At 40.1% G+C, this 19764-nt stretch overlaps 1 protein-coding gene across 1 annotated transcript in view; it reads left to right on the top strand.

The window, feature by feature from the left end:
• syt1a (synaptotagmin Ia) overlaps positions 1-19764 on the top strand; it is a 266542-nt gene that overhangs the window by 233729 nt on the left and 13049 nt on the right. The window contains exons 9-11 of the mRNA XM_066668615.1: positions 5476-5601; positions 15374-15541; positions 18730-18897. Coding sequence (XP_066524712.1) covers positions 5476-5601; positions 15374-15541; positions 18730-18897 — 462 coding nt within the window. The remainder of the gene's footprint in view (positions 1-5475; positions 5602-15373; positions 15542-18729; positions 18898-19764) is intronic.

Here is a 19764-nt window from a genome sequence, read left to right as displayed (position 1 = left end):
GTTGTGTTATTTATTTCCTGTTGAATTTACACATTCAGACTCATATCTGGTCATTTGAAATATACTTTAGCTCTGTCCTTTAGAGGCAGAAGAGCCCTCACTGCTCAGCTTCAACCTCTACCTTTTAGTTTTTCTTAGTTTTGTGCTCATACATGATTCAGAGCATTTGTTTTTATGTGATTTGCTAAATAATGGCCACTGTGTTGACACAGATCCACAATGGACCTTAAGAAAGGAAGTGTCTTGAAAATGTTTTAACACTGTTGCTTGACTGTTGACTTTAATTACAGGATTGAAAACCTTGGCCTTGGTAAAAAGAAAAGAAAATGTATTTTGTGTTACTAATAGTTAAATTTACATGTTTTTGTGTTAATGGTCTGTTGTTTGTTTAACTCAATTGATATTCTTTTGGTTATTTTTGATTTTTAGCTAGTGCAGCATTTGATTATGCTGTACTATAAAGTGGTATAAACCCAGAGAAATGACTCTAGCTGAATAAGAAAAGGGGAATGATGTAAATTATATCCAACACCGACACTCTGACCCTAGTTTGAATACTAATTGCATTATATCACAGGACACTCTTCTATGGGAATAATTGACAAAGTCGCCCTAATTTGCCATGTAATGACACTGACTTCAGAGCTGAATTACACACACACTCTTTTAAAGCACACACACAGGGTATTTGATGTCACACTCAAACAATAATTACTTGGACTTACCTAGGATTGCTGGTGGTTAATATAAACATTTTTCATTACCATCATCCTGTCTGCCCTTAATGACATCAGTGTTAAATTCTGTGGTATAACAAATTTAATCCAATAAAAGTATTACTCTGATATTTTGAAACTTTTACACTACATTTCTGTCTGTGATAAATGTATTTATAAAGTCAGTGCTTTTAGAATGTCACTATTTTCCAGAAGCTGCAATAATTTATTTGTGGTGGTTAATTATTTAATACCACGACAACAAAGATTACACTTGGGCAATATGGCAAAAGATATAGTGTCCCAAACACTTCATGATACACGATATGCACTGTAAAATTTAGTTTTTCATGAGCTTAATAAGATGGAATGAACAAAAAAGAGCCACTTGTGTGTATATATGTATATATGAGTATGTATATTATGATTAATATCTGATACTCCTATTGCCACTAGTAGCATAACAGCTGTCAGTATAACAGCTGTTTTATAATATGACTAACAACGCTATGGCATTCCACAGCATTCCTTTTATTGAAACACACACAGAACAATGTATATATTAAAAAAAAAACTAAAAATGTGTAATGATTTGAATGATTTCTGTGGTCATTTCTCCTGGTGTGTGCCCAGACACCTGTTGGCCTCTGTGTGTGGTTGTTTTAATTTGTGTTTTTTCCTTCTATGTCCTTCCTTATCTATGTTTTGTCTGATGACTTTGCGGGATTGGCACTGGCGGTAGGTTCCCAATTGCTGTTGGATCTTCTTTAGCCTGCTGCGATGACTTTTATTTTGGTTTGTTTTCTGGTTTTCTTTTCTTTTCTTTATGTTTAATTGACATTTACTAGCTTCCTGACAACAAATGTATTCCCTTAGAGAAAAGTGTAACTATGTATACAATACATGTATATCTACACTATATATGTGTGTATACTACAACATACACTATATATGCACACATATATATGTATTTGTTTGAACAAATGGATTCAAATAGCACTTGGCTAAGCTTCACACAAAGCTGAACCAGACAGATTTCTCCTTTTTTGAAGCACATTTCTGATTAAAAATACATTTTTGGAGGATGATTAAAGCTGCCAGATGTCCAGCTGTCTCTTTGAAATCTTTTAAAGCTGAGGTTTAGTTATTTGTACAAAAAAGCTCTTGAACTTTTGACTTGTACAAATGTCTAGCGTAAAATACCACTCGACTCATTAGCTGTACAAAATTATGCAAAAAAAAAAGTGACTCGGCCCACCCTTATCTTTCAAAAGAGTTCTCAATTTGCCCCTTTTGTCGAGTAGTCTAAAAGGTCACCTACAATCAAGAAAAAAAACACAAAATGGCAGCAGCTGGAATAATCTCAATAAAAAGAATACATTGGCCTTAATCATTTCTACCTCCTCTGTATACAACACTTACCTTTATTTTTTATATTTTGTTTATTTTCACACAAAATATTTCTCCTGAAACTCAAAAGCTTTCAATTTGCTCTTAAATTATATGTACGTTTTACCTTAATAAGCTTCCAAATACACAAAATATGCCTTGGAAAACAAATACATTATACAACAAAAATGATTACACTATTCTTCAGTATCACAAAAAGAAGTAAATGATTTAACACAGTACATGTATTCATATAGATAGATAGATAGATAGATAGATAGATAGATAGACAGACAGACAGATACGTTAGTGATCCCCAGGGGACATTCAAGACTAATACATACTTATACATCCGTGTCAGACTGAACACTGAACATTTTTGCTGAAGAGCTCAAAAAGAATCGTGAATATTGGCAGCTTATTCTCTGGTCAAATGAAACTAAGTTTAATGTGTTGGATCAGATTCAGCTTCAGCTATGAAATATGTGGGAGGCAGTGTGTTATTTTGCAGTGGTATGAGTTCAGCAGCTGTAAGAAAGATCAATTTTAAATGGCATCAAATATGCTAGTACAATAAAATACTGAATTAAAAGAGGATTCCCACTATCAAAATAAGTGGCAAGAAAGACAAGTTAACACCTAAACCCACAGCATCTAATGATCCAGAAATTCAATGCTTTTTCAAAAAGTATTCAATTTTTTTAGTAATAAGCCCAAGGAAAAAATGAACTGTGTTAAAGGGTTTATGTCAAATAATCCCATAATAAGAAATATCATATCTATTAAATATATTCACAATGATATGATTTTCTTAAGTTCTATTCAAGTAAAGTTTTAGCTTAGTTCCTTACACAGACAGAAACACCCCTCCTTCACAATACATCACCGGGAAGCACCAGCGGCTGATTCATTGATGGATTCCTGGAAGAAATAAATAAATAAAAGCTTGTGAGTTTCTGGACATGAATTTGCATTAATTTGTTTCATAAAACATAAATCAGTCCATGTTTGTTTAAAAGGAAACTAATGAAGATTTTCCTCGGCTTGTTAGCTTTCATTATTTTGGTGGAAGTGCCATCATAAATCTACAGTAAACTGGAGTTAGCAAATGACATATCACGACTGGGACTGTTCTCATTGCCACGGCAACTTTCACATATAGAGCAAATTGTTGTATCTGTCAAAATAGAGATGGGACAGGATAATATAACACCATGATGAAACGTGACCAGAATAATCCAGTTTTTAAACTGTTTTCTGAACTTTCTTAAAGACAGCAGCTTCTTAAATGATGTTAAAACAAAGTAAACATTAAATGCATTATTTATTTACTTATTAATTAAGCGGAATTCAGTTTTCCCTCAATTTCAAACTCAAATCCATATATTGGAGAGATTGGTACAAAGTTAAACTTGTGTTAAAAAAGAGGAAAATTCTGTTTTTCTCATTTAATATTTAGAATCAGCACAAATTCGAAATCCAGATGGACCAAAAACCTTTTTTTTTTGCTATGTGCCATTTAAAATTTGAATTCACATTAAAACAATAACCATCCCATCTCTGTTTGTTCAAATCGAATGTAATTCAGCCAAATCTTGCAGTGTCTAAAGAAGCTGGGAAATCTTCATTAGGTCAAAATGACCTCAGAAAAATGCAAGAAAAGTGGAATCAGTTTTGTTCAGCCTTTGCCTTTCACTGAAATGAGCCACGGCACAGACCCGTTTGTTTGTTTATTTTCTCCACCTTCCACTGGCATGATGCATATGTAAAACGCCTCCATGAGCCAGTGAGAATCTTAGGGGGATTTTAGATTGTTTTACATTTATTTATCTACTTTTTTGTTGTTATTAGATTTTGATTATGAGCTTTTTGTTTCGTTTTTTTTTTTTTGTTTGTTAAACCAGATTTCAGCGCTGTTTTGGGGGAAATGAGAATGCCCTGCATGTTTACTGATGAGTCAGACTTACCTTTCCTTTTTCATTTTTTACTGCTCTATTCTATTCTTTTACTTTTATTTTATTTACTGGACGACAACGTTTTCACACCTGAATGAAACTTAAAGCTGCATTTGCCTCATGTACAGCATGCTTCAAAATGACGTTTGATTCAGATCTCTTTAAAAAAAAATAGATAGGGACCCCTTAACATATCCCACATGCCCCTAAAATACGCTCACACACACACACACACACATACACACAGACACACATGCACACACACTGACTTGAATGATGCTAAACTGCTTGAAATAACGTGAAAGATTCTGATATGCGTCCCAAATCTTCTGCACTTATTCAGTACTGCTCGTGAGATCTTCTACCACAGGAGCACTTTTTTGTCACATCATAAATTTTCAAAAGAAAAAGAAAATCAAAAGCTGATAATAAATTCTATGCGAATTTTAGTTAGCACAATTAAATATGGGGATAATTTCTGTTTTCTTCCTAAGAACTGAAATGCCGTTTAATATTGCTTGCTGTAGAACACATTATTATTTTTACATTTGTATTAAAGCATAATTAATCATTAATTAAATGGACAACATGTAGACCAAATTTGTTATATAGCTTTGTGTCTGAATTTTTCATCATGAGGGTGAAGGTAACCAGGTGTCCACTCACTTCACACTCCCTTCAAACAGATTTGAAAGTAAAATATATGAATATTTGCATGATTTAAGGACAAATATCTACCTAAAAGTGAGACACAAGACATTGAGTCATGCGGTGATTTTCAATATTTGGTAAGTATCTTGTGTACATATCTTCTTTGACCCAAAACATTTACCACAGACTAGTACGGCAAAAACATATTTAAATTTAATGCAAGATAAATATAATTTAATCAAATCAAATTTATTTGTATAGCGCTTTTTACAACTGATGTTGTCACAAAGCAGCTTCACAGAATTCCAGAATTTAATTCCAGATTTCTTTTGGCCTATCAATGATGAAATATATACACAGTGTAATAAAAGTGCCTAATGTATTCTAATCATGCAGAAAAAATGGATTAATACATGGCTTTCATTAGACAGCGATGATATTATTTGAAAATTTATGATGGGACAAAAAACAAGCTCTACTGGTGGAATGTCTTGTATTGTATTACACTGCATTACAAAGCATTTGATATCCACTTCCCTTTCTCCCACACCCTCTTCCTCCCCACCTTTGATTAGATTAGCCCTCTGAGACTAAGACTGGGTATAAGATGGGTGTTTAAGGTGGAATCGTCCTGAGCATGTTTTTCCGGTGTTAAACAATGTGGTGTTCTGAGTGCTTGGGCCCCTACATTGCCGCAGCAGCAGGTTCCAGGTGCAGGAGACGGACAGTTAGCATGGCGCTAATCGGCTGGCTGTCTCCTTCAGGCCCTGAAGGACGAAGACGAGGTGGAGACAGGGCTGACAGACACAGAGAAAGAGGCCGAGCCCAAGGAGCAGGAAAAACTTGGAAAATTACAGTATTCCCTGGATTACAATTTCACAGAGAACATGGTAAGGAACAGGGTGTTCTTTTGGAGTGTCTTTGTGTGGTGAGAAGAGTTTGTTGCATATTCACATTGCCTTTGTGGGTTTTAAGGGGGCTTTGTTTCTTTCTTTCTTTTTTTCTTTAAGTGTTTGTATGTCAGTAACAAATGCCATGGGGGCTCCTGGTAGATGCTCCTCCTACAGTCGAAGGAAACGATTTTGATTTTATTAGCAGTAGTTTTGTGTATTAACTGTACAATTCAAGTTTGTATACATTTTGTGCAACAAAGCAGTACACACAAAAAAAGTGGAATTTTACTGGGGAGAGAAGATCCTCAGAGAAGATCCATTGGGGTAGCTTCTCAAACATCAAGCCGTCAGAATGGGTGTGCCAAACAATATGCTGAACTCTTGACTGGTAGAGCAAGCCAGCTATGGGCCAAGCCACATGGAGACAATGGCAAAAGACAAAGGATGACACAGAACATGATGCAGAGGAGCCATGCTTCATGGCCAGAGATGGTGCAGACTGCTGCTTGTATGGAGAGCTGAGCTTTGTGATGACTGCCTAGGGATTAGTGCTCAATGGCAGATCCAAAGTGGCACTCCACCACTGAACTACAGAGCCAGCCAGCAGTGAATGGAGGGTGGAGCATCTGATTACAGATGGAAGAGCGTACTAGAGGTCTGAGGTTCTGCCCTGAACAGCCGGCCAATGAAGAGGCTTGAGGACAATAGTGGCTGCATAAGTGGACCCAGTGGACAGCCGACATGGCTCATGGTGAACAGAGGCAGAAGGGTAGTGGGTCACTTTGTCAAAATTCCTGCTGCTGCAACAGCTGAGGAAGTGTACATTCATTCATTCATTCATTATCTGTAACCCTTATCCAGTTCAGGGTCGCGGTGGGTCCAGAGCCTACCAGGAATCATTGGGTGCAAGGCAGGAATACATCCTGGAGGGGGCGCCAGTCCTTCACAGGGCAACACACACAGTCATACATTCACTCACACCTACGGACACTTTTGAGTCGCTAATCCACCTACCAACGTGTGTTTTTGGACTGTGGGAGGAAACCGGAGCACCCGGAGGAAACCCACACGGACACACCACACTCCTCACAGACAGTCACCCGGAGCGGGAATCGAACAGGGAAACCTCCAGGTCCCTGGAGCTGTGTGACTGCAACACTACCTGCTGCACCACCGTGCCGCCCAGAACGTGTACAGTTCTTTATTAATGCAACATAATAAGATTGGCCCCGAAATATACAGCTATTTTAGGTTACATGTGTTGAGTAGGTATTTGGATATTCCGCGACTCTGAAGTGGATTAAGCTGAAAAAATGAAGATGATGATATTCGGAAATTCTTTTAACATTTTTTTATGTTTTGGATAAATGTGACTATTGGTAAAGGCTACATATTTGGGTTAAAAAAATAAATAAATAAAATTCAGTTCCCCCCAGCATTCCACCCGTATTCAGCCTTGTCAACATAAAAGACTAAAACAGCCTAACATGCTACAACAACGTACTTACAGCAATTCAGCTTTATAACTTGAATTAGAGCACCTCCTGTAAGCTTCATGGTTACCTTATGTATACCCTGCGCCCTTAGTTGCCCCTCTTATGCATGTGGCAAACGAGTTAGCAAGCGAGTCATGGTGGGATTTTCCGAATGCTGTAAATTTACAACGTAAACATGAATGTCGTTTTTGGGACAGACCTAATGCAGCTAGCTAAGTTTTGCTAGCGCTTAGTTACAACATCTTAAATGAGCTTTCACCTTGGTGAAGTGCACATATGTAACTGTAAATGTTTCTGCACGTCACTGAAGGGTGCCCCCTACCTGTGGAGGTGTGTTCCTTACATTAACTAGTGCTTGGCGGGAACTATTTTACTAAGATATTTTTCAATGATATATCATTTTCTTTACTTTTTGCGCCCCAGAAGAAAACCTACTCTGTAAACTGTCATCACAAACATCACACAGGTTACACCCCAGTCTGAATCAACAGCTGTGTGCTATCAGCTCAGTGACTCTTACCCAACCTCAATAAAGTGAAGATAAGCTCAGATTCTCTTGGTATCTGTCTCTGTCTCTCTCTCTCCCTCCCTCCCTTGCCCCCCACTCTCTTGCCTCTCTCTCTATTGCTCTCCTGCCTCTCTTTCTCTGATAAATGTCCTCTTGGCAGATGTTAGGTGGGAGATAATTGAAGAAGTGCGTGAAAGTGGAGCAGCTTCCAGCAGAAGCAAAGCTCCATAAACAAACCTGACAGAGCCAGATTATCTACTCTCGGCCATCACATCACACACCATCCCACCTCACACACACAGTGCTTTCTAGAAGCTCTGGTTCCATCTTACTTAATTCAGCTACTTTACGTTGCGCCCGTTTTAGATCAGCATGGAATGAAATGGGACAGTCCGGAGCAGCTGCATATGATTTAGTGGATCTGTGTTCTCTAGAGTAATGGCACTCTATCCAATATCATTTGTTTATTTATTTATTTATTTATTTAACCCTAGAATGACAGGGTTAATTTATTAAACCATGTTTAAAAGTTTTTAAAAGGACCATTTACAACATGCTCCCCATTTTCCCATCTGAGAACAGAACCATTTAACATGTTGATTTGGTTCTAGATAGAACCAATGAATAGCCATTTTCTATGGTTAAAATACTTAAAATATATTTACATTTAAATATAATAAGATGTCAACGGTGGTGCAGCAGGTAGTGTCACAGTCACACAGCTCCAGGGACCTGGAGGTTGTGGGTTTGATTCCCGCTCCGGGTGACTGTCTGTGAGGAGTTGGTGTGTTCTCTCTGTGTCTGCGTGGGTTTCCTCTGGGTGACTGTCTGTGAGGAGTGTGGTGTGTTCTCCCTGTGTCTGCGTGGGTTTCCTCCGGGTGCTCCGGTTTCCTCCCACAGTCCAAAAACACGTTGGTAGGTGGATTGGCGACTCAAAAGTGTCCGTGAGTGTGTGTGTGTGTGTGTGAGTGTTGCCCTTTGAAGGACTGGCGCCCCCTCCAGGGTGTATTCCCGCTTTGCGCCCAATGATTCCTGGTCGACTCTGGACCCACTGCGACCCTGAACTGGATAAGGGTTACAGATAATGAATGAATGAATGAAGATGTCAATTACATTTTGACAGTAGGCAAATATATAAAACAACTAAAAATTGCTTTAAAATGTTTTTAAAAATAAATAAATACAACTTTGAAAGGTAATTCTCAGGGTGTGTTTTCAGTCCTCAGAGTTAAAAAAAAAAAAACGTAACTCGGTATCAACAGACACGGCATCAGTGCTACCAAGATTCAGCTCAAAATAAACCTCAAATACATTAAAGAGCCACAGAAGAGAGCTTAGGAACTGTGCTCCTATAGAGAACGTGTCTGAGCTCAATAAAGTCATCCCACAGAGAGAAAGACGAAGGAAAGAGGGATGGAGAGAAAGATAGAGCCGCAGCAGGAGGACTCCACTAAGCCTTGCTTTTGTTTCAGGGTAATCTAGCTTTTCCAGCCCAGTAGAGCGAGGTGGGAGGGGTTTACACAGGAAACAATAAGAGGTGCATCATGGGAGAAAATTCACACTGACTCTGGCTAAATTAGCCAGCAACATGAGCTCACCTCCTGAGGACAACACAGAAACAATACGAGGTGTTCATTAGGAAAAGATAGTTTCAAATTGTAAAGAGGATTCAACCAGTAACTTCAAACTGCAACTTCAGTCTGTATCTCCAAAATAGTTTATTATCCATCCATTATCTGTAACCCTTATCCAGTTCAGGGTCACGGTGGGTCCAGAGCCTACCTGGAATCATTGGGCGCAAGGCAGGAATACACCCTGGAGGGGGCGCCAGTCCTTCAGAGGGCAACACACACACTCACTCACTCACACCTATGGACACTTTCAAGTCGCCAATTCACATGCAACGTTTGTTTTTGGACTGTGGGAGGAAACCGGAGCACCCGGAGGAAACACACACGGACACAGGGAGAACACACCAACTCCTCACAGACAGTCACCCGGAGCGGGAGTCGAACCCACAACCTCCAGGCCCCTGGAGCTGTGTGACTGCGACACCTACCTGCTGCGGCACGGTGCCGCCCCAATAGTTTATTAGAGAAGGATAAAACCTGCTTAAATTTTAATGGAAGTCAATGTAAAAAGCTTTTTGGAGCATTTCTAATGAACCATCATGAAATTTTCACACAATGTGAAGCTGCTGAATTTGACGCCTACAACACGTTCCTAAAAAGTTTAGCACTGTGTTCTATCACTTTTCCTTTTATTAGTATGTGTCAGTCATCAATTTACCTAAGACCTCGACCTCTGTGGGTGTTAGGGTGTGGAGTGCCACTGCCTATGGGGTTATGGTAGCAACATGGAGGTCAGGAGTTAAAGAAGGAAACATCGTTATTAGCCACCGCACTTAATAGCCCCTTGTCCTGTTCCCCTTCCTCCAGTACTGGAAGTAGAAAGCCCTGCAGATGGCAGGATATCAGCTGTGGCTTTGGACAGTGGGTAGAACTTGAGCAGGAGTCAGTGGCGAATGCTATAGTACATCATGCATGATATAATCAGCTACATAAAGTCCAGTACTCTGCTATGGCTTCTATTCCCTGTCTCTGATCATGTAAATATACAGGGGTTGGACAATGAATCTGAAACACCTGTTTTAGTGTGGGAGGTTTCATGGCTAAATTGGACCAGCCTAGTGGCCATTGCACCAGTAAGAGCAGAGTGTGAAGGTTCAATTAGCAGAAGGTAAGAGCACAGTTTTGCTCAAAATATTGCAATGCACACAACATTATGGGTGACATACCAGAGTTCAAAAGAGGATAAATAGTTGGTGCACGTCTTGCTGGCGCATCTGTGACTAAGACAGTCTTTGTGATGTATCAAGAGCCACGGTATCCAGGGTAATGTCAGCATACCACCAAGAAGGACGAAACACATCCAACAGGATTCACTGTGGACGCAAGAGGAAGCTGTCTGAGAGGGATGTTTGGATGCTGACCTGGATTGTGTCCAAAAAACATAAAATCATGGCAGAATTAAATGTGCACCTCAACTCTCTGTCCGTCAGGAGCTCCACAGGGTCAATATACACGGATGGGCTGCTGTAGCCAGACCTTTGGTCACTCATGCCAATGCCAAACGTCGGTTTCAATGGTGCAAGGAGCGCAAATCTTGGGCTGTGGACAATGTGAAACACGTATTGTTCTCTGATGAGTCCACCTTTACTGTTTTCCCCACATCCTGGAGAGTTACGGTGTGGAGAAGCCCCAAAGAAGTGTACCACCCGTACCACCCAGACCCAGTGAAATATGGGGGTGGATCAGTGATGGTTTGGGCTGCCATATCGTGGCATTCCCTTGGCCCAATACTTGTGCTAGATGGTTGCTTCACTGCCAAGGACTACCGAACCATTCTGGAGGACCATGTGCTGGTTCAAACACTGTATCCAATGGTTCAAACACTGTATCCAATGGTTCAAACATTGTGTCCTGAAGGCGGTGCCGTGTATCAGGACGACAAAGCACCAATACACACAGCAAGACTGGTGAAAGATTGGTTTGATGAACATGAAAGTGAAGGTGAACATCTCCCATGGCCTGCACAGTCACCAGATCTAAATATTATTGAGCCACTTTGGGGTGTTTTGGAGGAGCGAGTCAGGAAACGTTTTCCTCCACCAGCATCACGTAGTGACCTGGCCACTATCCTGCAAGAAGAATGGCTTCAAATCCCTCTGACCACTGTGCAGGACTTGTATATGTCATTCCCAAGACGAACTGACGCTGTATTGGCTGCAAAAGGAGGCCCTACACCATACTAATAAATTATTGTGGTCTAAAACCAGGTGTTTCAGTTTTATTGTCCAACCCCTGTAAGTAGAAACTTGAGCTAGTTGTGATAAGAGCCGGGTGGTCTTAATATTTCAGTTAATGAACTGTGTTGTTGACAGATCTAGATGTAAATAAAACTTGCTCAGGTTTTATGCTTATCCCCAAATCAGAGTGAAAGGGAAATATGAGTTAGTTTAGTGACAGGATGTTTCAAGCTTTATCTATTAGCTCACTAACAGCTAGCCAACTAGCATGATGTATCAGCAGCTCTTTTTTTATGCTCCATGCCAAATTAGAAACAATTTTTTTTTCCTCCAAGAGATTTTCACCTTACATTTCTGCCTCTACCAGTCATTTCAGCTGACAGCGTCCAACCTGGTGCAGACAAATTGTTAGCTGCTAACCCGCTGAGAAAAAGAAATGCTTTCTCACTCCTCCTCCTCTCTCTCCATCTTTCTCCCACATCTTCTTTGATGACCTGCAGAGCCAGGAGCAGGTCATTATGGGCAAATCCCATCAGGTCTGGCCTCCTCTCTGTGACTGAGTCTCAAAAAAAAACAAAAAAAACCCCAACCTGTCCAAACTCAGCTAGCCTGCTAGCACTGTTGTCTGCTTCCATCATACAAACAACAACTAGATGTGCTGATACTAGAGAGAAGATGCAAACTATTCATGATTTAGTCATGTTAGAGTAACTGTATTTTGCTTAAATACGTGATTAAATACGTGATTAGCTTTTAAATAACTAGCTATTCTAATCTATCTTCTTTTTTTGTAGGCAGTTAAAGAGTGTATTTTATGGTTGCAAACTTTAATGAGGACAAAAAAGGACACCTAGTGAGAATATTACATAACATTAAAAAATTAATTTAACCACAGTAACACAAGACTGTCTTAATCAGCTCAGACATGGTTACCACATTCCACAATTAGAGACCTAACCCAGTAAACAAGGAACATCCCTGGACGTTCAAAATAGGTCTAAAAGTAGTCTGTCCGTCAAGGACATATTTTAAATGTCAATGGACGTCCAAAATCCATCTTAATAAGTTAGTTAAGTGGTGACCAATCGCTAACGTCAGTGGACGTCCAAAACGCACTTTATACAAGTAATTTATTTCGGGACCAATTAATAACGTCAATGGACGTCCAAAATACGTCTAATAGTCGTCTTTTCAATGTCTGTGTTTGGACGTCTTTTCAACTTTCATTTTCGACCTCAAGAGAACGTTGATTAGACGGCAGTCATTACGTTATTTCAACGTTGAATCAACGGCTAAATGTTTTACTGGGAAATATTTAAGACAAATGGTACGTGTTGGTCAGTATTCGTTACCAGGGATAAGACTGACCTATATGTATCCAGGCTCCCTTTCAGATCTTTGACAGCATTTGCCTTTCTCAAATAGACTTGAGTGAGAAGACATTTTAATTAATGTTACAATTTTAGGAATCTCCATAACCAGGACAGTGATGACATTTTCGTGTGCAGTAGCACTCAGTGCTAGCCTTTTGGGCTCTGCCCTACTGACTTTCTCTGCTTGTTTCTTGTGAAAATGCTTTGATTTCATTCACTGTAATGATATTCTCACCACTATGAACATGATTTAGTATATACAGGGAATTAATATGTACAAAAACACGGGACAGTTTGCCTTCTGTATTGATTTAATAAGTGATGCATTTAATTGTTGAATATGGCTCGATTCTGTATTATAAGGGCCTGGCAACACTAGTGTATATATCGTATACTGTATATCATGTCACCCAATGATTCCAGGTAGGCTCTGGAACCACCGCGACCCTGAACTGGATAAGCGCTTACAGATAATGAATGATAATGAAAAGATGTATATCATGTATATAATCAATATGTGTTTATATTTCTCTGAAATGAAAGGGATTAATCAGGAGTTAATTTCCTCACTGCTGCAGTAAAAGCCTCTTCTCTTCAATGAAGGCTTTATTCTAGATTCTGAAACAATACTCACATAAACATTAGTTCTGATGTTTAATGATTAGTTCTGCACTCCAAAGGTGCTGGATGGAGCTCCATTACTCCAGAGAACTCAGTTCCGATGTTCAGTTACGCAATTATGTTTTTACCCCTCTCACAGACTTTTGGCTTTGAACATGGTGTATTTAAGCTTTATTCAGCTGTTACAAAGCATCCCTTTCTCTGTTCTACATCTTCATCAACAGTGAATGTACCTTAAGTAGCAGGATTCACTTATTGTGAAGAGTATTGACACATATTTGGACATGAGTTCCCCGTATATTTGGACGAATATGGTGTATAGAAATCTAATTTTTGAATCTGGTTTTGACACTGAGAAGACGGGATGAAGTGTCATCTATTTGCAGCTAATCAGATGTTCAGGGTTTGTCCAGTTTGGCCTTAAACCGGTCACGACTCCTTCACGGCTCCAGAAGCATTCGGACAGTCGAGTCTGTGAGGCTGTGAGAGGACAAATCACAGAAATACAGGCACTCAGGGGATAATGAAAGCTGTGTGACAGTGTGATATCTGCAGTGAAATCTGTGTGACAGCATTAATCTGTTTGAGCTGAAAATTAAACGACAGCTCACATAAAATCGTGCATATAATCCTGAACAGAGGGGAAGATTACAGGGGATTTTATTTTACCAATTTCTGCATAATTCCAGAATTGTCAAATAGAGAGAGAGGAGAGAGAGAGGTAATACAGAATGCAAGAGAAAGGGAGAGAGAGAAAAGGACAAGGTGAGGCAGTGAAAGAGAGAAGGGGAGACTGAGACAAATAGTGAGGGACAGAGAGAAAGGTGGGATGATATTAAAAAACGAGAGAGGAAAAGAAATGTGAGAGACTCAAAGTGAGAAAGGAAGTGGAGAAATAAAGTAAAATAAGATGTATACAGTGAGAGAAGGAATGACAGAGTTGAAAGCAGGAAAATAGAGGGAAACAGTGAGTCTTCATCTGAGTGACTTGTGTAACTGATTGGTGATTGATTGACCGCAAGCCTCAGATCTGTGTGTTAAACACACACACACACACTCATAATAAAAGGGGTATTCAATAAGTTATTGGTATCAATATAATCTACAAATCCTACAGCAAATTTTAGGATTGTTCTAGGAAGTGATGCTTTCTAAGGAATATAAAGAAAATATCAACTCATTTCAGTCATTCAAAGTATGTTGCTGAAGATTCTGCCCTGAGGGCTTTTTATTCATCCATTCATTCATTCATTCATAATCTGTAACCCTTATCCAGTTCAGGGTCGCGGTGGGTCCAGAGCCTACCTGGAATCATTGGGTGCAAGGCAGGAATACACCCTGGAGGGGGCGCCAGTCCTTCACAGGGCAACACAGACTCACATTCACACCTACAGACACTTTTGAGTCGCCAATCCTCCTGTCAACGTGTGTTTTTGGACCGGGGGACGAAACCAGAGCACCTGGAGGAAACCCACGCGAACACAGGGAGAACACACCAGCTCCTCACAGACAGTCACCCGGAGCGGGAATCGAACCCACAACCTCCAGGTCCCTGGAGCTGTGTGACTGCGACACTACCTGCTGCACCACCGTGCCGCCTGAGGGGTTTTTACCTGTTTCCAGATTTTAAGAAAAGTCTCAGTGAAAAGAAATGTACTGATGACTGAAGATTAAATGTATTATTTTCAGATTCCGGGTCGGCTCCGGACCCACCGCGACCCTGAACTGGATGAGTTGTTACAGACAATGAATGAATGAATGAATGAGAAGCTAGTTGCTATTACTGTACCTACGCCTACACTATATATTATTTGGATGTGCAGCCAGCACAGTGCTAACCGTTGGAGCTTATGTTTTCACGTAAATGTAATGAGGACTTGAGCAGAATGTAATATGAGGTTAAGGGTTAATAGTATCCATTATTCTTTACCTGACCAGTGCTTTCTCATCCTCTGACCTGCAGCTGATAGTGGGCATCATCCAGGCAGCAGATTTGCCGGCGATGGACATGGGCGGTACCTCAGACCCTTACGTAAAAGTCTACTTGCTTCCAGACAAGAAGAAGAAATTCGAGACCAAGGTCCACAGGAAAACCCTCAACCCCACCTTCAACGAGCAGTTCACCTTTAAGGTATACACCATTTACACTCTCCGAAAACGAGACGAAAGTGTTGAGCAATCGTCACAAAGCCACAGCCATTCAGAATAAGGACTCAGGGTTTCTAATGTAACACGTGTAAGACTGCCGTCTTCACATCTCTCTGAAAGCAGAATGTGGGCCTGTTACCTGCTGTAAATGGCAGTCTAAGTGCAATGCTTGGTTGCGGGGATTTGAGTGTTTCACCCTCTATAACACGGTATCATTAACAGATTCACGAATCAGGAGCAATATCCGTTAAAAATGAGTATGGCAGAATGTCAGCTTTAAAACTGGATGAAAATGAATCAATGAAAATAATAACATTTTCAAAAAAGTCACATTTGCAACACATTTCATGTTGTTGTTTTTTTTAAACATCATAAATAACTGTTTACTCTTTTTTGCTTGTGTTGCCAACGCTGTCCCTTCTGGTGTGGAGAGGGTGTCTGAACTGTTTATTAATAAAGCTGTGTATTCCAAAATCAAGCCCAGTAAAAGCACCCATCCTTACCTCTGTCCTCATTAACCAACTGCTATTGAAGAGTAAAAGAATCTACTTTTTTCCCCAGGCCAGGTTTTTACTGTCCTCCAAAGCAGTCATTATCCTTCTGTTATTCATTTCCACAGTCTATTGCTCAGTGTGCTTCATTTTAACTGTGAGCAGCTGCTGCTTTAACTGGACTGTGATAGACAGGGTTATGAAAGTAAATTATACAAATAAATGAATAAATATTACACAACATGTACTCCCCCCCCTCTCTCTCTCTTTCTCTCACTCTGTCTCTCTTACTACCTCTCTGTACTCTAGCTTTCCTTTTTACCTCTTCTCTTTCTTTTGCTTACTCTCCTCTCTCTGTTCCCATTCCTTCTATACTCTCTCTCTCTCTCCCTCTCTCTCTCTCTCTCTCTCTCTCTCTCTCTTTCTCACTCTCTCTCTTTCTCTCACTCTGTCTCTCTTACTACCTCTCTGGACTCTAGCTTTCCTTTTTACCTCTTCTTTCTCTTTTGCTTTCTCTCCTTCTCTCTCTGTTCCCATTCCTTCTATACTCTCTCTCTCTCTCCCTCCCTCTCTCTCTCTCCTTCTCTCTCTCTCTCTCTCTCTCTCTCTCTCTCTCTCTCTCTCCCTCCCTCTCTCTCTCTCCTTCTCTCTCTCTCTCTCTCTCTCTCTCTCTCCCACTCTGTCTCTCTTACTACCTCTCTGTACTCTAGCTTTCCTTTTTACCTCTTCTTTCTCTTTTGCTTTCTCTCCTTCTCTCTCTGTTCCCATTCCTTCTATTCTCTCTCTCTCTCCCTCCCTCCCTCTCTCTCTCTCTCTCTCCCTCTCTCTCTCTCTCTTTCTCACTCTCTCTCTTTCTCACTCTGTCTCTCTTACTACCTCTCTGGACTCTAGCTTTCCTTTTTACCTCTTCTTTCTCTTTTGCTTTCTCTCCTTCTCTCTCTGTTCCCATTCCTTCTATACTCTCTCTCTCTCTCCCTCCCTCTCTCTCTCTCCTTCTCTCTCTCTCTCTCTCTCTCTCTCTCTCTCTCTCTCTCTCTCCCTCCCTCTCTCTCTCTCCTTCTCTCTCTCTCTCTCTCTCTCTCTCTCTCCCACTCTGTCTCTCTTACTACCTCTCTGTACTCTAGCTTTCCTTTTTACCTCTTCTTTCTCTTTTGCTTTCTCTCCTTCTCTCTATGTTCCCATTCCTTCTATACTCTCTCTCTCCCTCCCTCTCTCTCTCTCTCTCTCTCTCTCTCTCTCTCTCTCTCTCTCATGCACACACTGCTGTAGATAAGGCTGGAGATTGACACTTGGACAAAGCTGAAAGTGTGATTAAATATAATATACAGCAGTTATCTCTGATGGCACAATTGGAGCGGTTGAGAATTGTTCTAATACAAAATCTGCGATACAACACTGGAAGAGCACTTCTCAGCCAATCGGATTATTTATTCATCGCCGTTTTTACCACATTTTCTCCATAATTTAGTCATGGCCAGTTTTTTACCCTCCCTTTTTTATTACTTCCCTGTTTTAGCTCCACGCTAATTGATGCACAAAGTATAAGAAACACACAATGGGTAAAATGCTTCTCAACCAATAAGAACTTATCAGAACTGCTACTCAGCACATTTAATAAGGGACACCTAGCATTATACTCCACTAAAGCCCTTACTTTTTTATACAGCTTTATACAGCATCTGATATTCTAGATCAATAAGCACCGTGGACCCATACAGTTGTTCTAGCCAGTAATCCCTGAGAGCCCATATGTTTCCCTGCTCTTACAGAATATTGTAGATTGTTGATTTATTTGATGTTGTAGATCTGTAAATTGTGAGAACCTGTGTTCCCCTGTAGACTTTAATATTTGTTTTAACGCCGTATTAAATTCACTTCATTAACATTAAAATGTGAGGACCGTGCAGACAATGTCAGTTATTTTCACTTCAGAAATCAGCAGCAATGTGTACATCCGACCAGGAAACCCAAACCTGCGCACACAACTGTTTCAGGGGGTGAACGGCTTTTGAGTGGTTACACACACCCCCACAGGCTCGCTGATGCTCTCTGAACTGGAAATGAGCTCTCCTCTCGTCTCTATGAATACTGATGTGGAATCAGATGATATTTCTATGATTGCGTTTCTGTGGCAATGAGCCTGATGTCAAACCATCCTCAGAATAAAGCAGTTTGCAATCACTTTCATCTGATTGTACCTGCAGCGACTGTGATTGCACCAATGAGACCAGTTTTAGCACCAAAAAACATCAAAAACATATTTTCTCTCTTGGCTGAAGTCAAGTGTAAAGGACCAGTCACAGAGTGACATATCCATAATATCTCTGTAGTTCTTCCTAAATGTGGACATTTAGTGGAGATCTCAGTCTCTAGTCTCACTCGGTGCTGCTGCGCTGAGATAATAACTTTCATGTTTATCAGGAGCTGAACTGACGAAGGAACTCAGCCATTTCTCAACAGTACTATAAACTTTCTGTAAATAACCCCACCATTTTTATCTGGACACTAGTGACTCATGACTCCACTTTGTCTAGTTCTCTTTCTCCTGAGGAATATGAGCTGAATTACCATTAAATCTCCTGGGCCACCAGCAACATTTCAGAAATGGATTGTTTCCTAGAACACCACTTAAATACCATCTTAGAAACAAATACATTAATATTTCCTGTGCTTTTTCCAGGTTCCTTACACAGAGCTGGGAGGAAAAACTCTGGTGATGACGGTGTACGATTTTGATCGTTTCTCTAAACATGATGCCATCGGAGACGTTAAAGTTCCCATGAACAAAGTGGACTTCAGTCATGTGACCGAGGAGTGGAGGGACCTCCAGAGTGCTGAGAAAGAAGAGGCAAGAATACATTAACATAGTTATTACTGATATTATTATATACTGGAACTGCACCGTCGGTTTTAGCCTGTTACCTCAAGCATACATTCAAATATAATAATAACAGTGATTAGAGCCTGTATTTTCCAACTGACACAATGTCATTCAATTCCATTTAATTGGTTGTCACTTGCTTCATTTACTACATTTACATTAAAAGATTTTCAACAACATTTCAGACCGAACATGATCTCAGTAGTGTTAAACACCAGGACGTTATCATCATAACATTCTCCAACACCTGAAAACATTCACATCCTCTAATAACACCATTGTTCTCCAACAAACATTTCCCATCGTTCTCGAACTAAATGTCATTACCCCACAACAAACACTATCAATCTACAATGATATTTCAATATTTTAATTCTTGAATACTAAACATCACAATTCCAAATACTTGTTGGTGTTTGTTGGAGGTTTGATGTCTGTTGAATAAGTGTTTGCATGGTTTCAATATATCAGCTGTTAACTTTCTGGTTTGGGGGTAATGGTGATCATCCATTTGTGGACGTACCCAAAGCAATATACCAATAATAATGTTTATAAATGTAATTATTGATAAGAGTTCCTCCTGACACCAAGTCCCACAAAGCGCTGTGACCATTACAAGCTGAGGGAGACCCATCTCCAGTGGAAATGTCACTTAATCAGCTGGACACGCCAGCGTCCGATTAATAAGAGTGCGACTTCTCCAGCACTGGTTCAGGAGATTCAATTTTCACGGTAAATGTCATGGCGTATAGCATTTAAGCTGCGGTTGTCAGGGGAACCTTGTTTTTTTGGCATGGTGCTTTATGTAAAGGTTAATTATAACTCTGCTGGTGG

This window comes from Hoplias malabaricus, chromosome 4 (genome assembly GCF_029633855.1).
Source record: "Hoplias malabaricus isolate fHopMal1 chromosome 4, fHopMal1.hap1, whole genome shotgun sequence".
Taxonomy (NCBI): Eukaryota; Metazoa; Chordata; class Actinopteri; order Characiformes; family Erythrinidae; genus Hoplias; species Hoplias malabaricus.
Note: the sequence above shows the minus strand (reverse complement) of the source record. Positions and strands in the feature narration are given on the sequence as shown.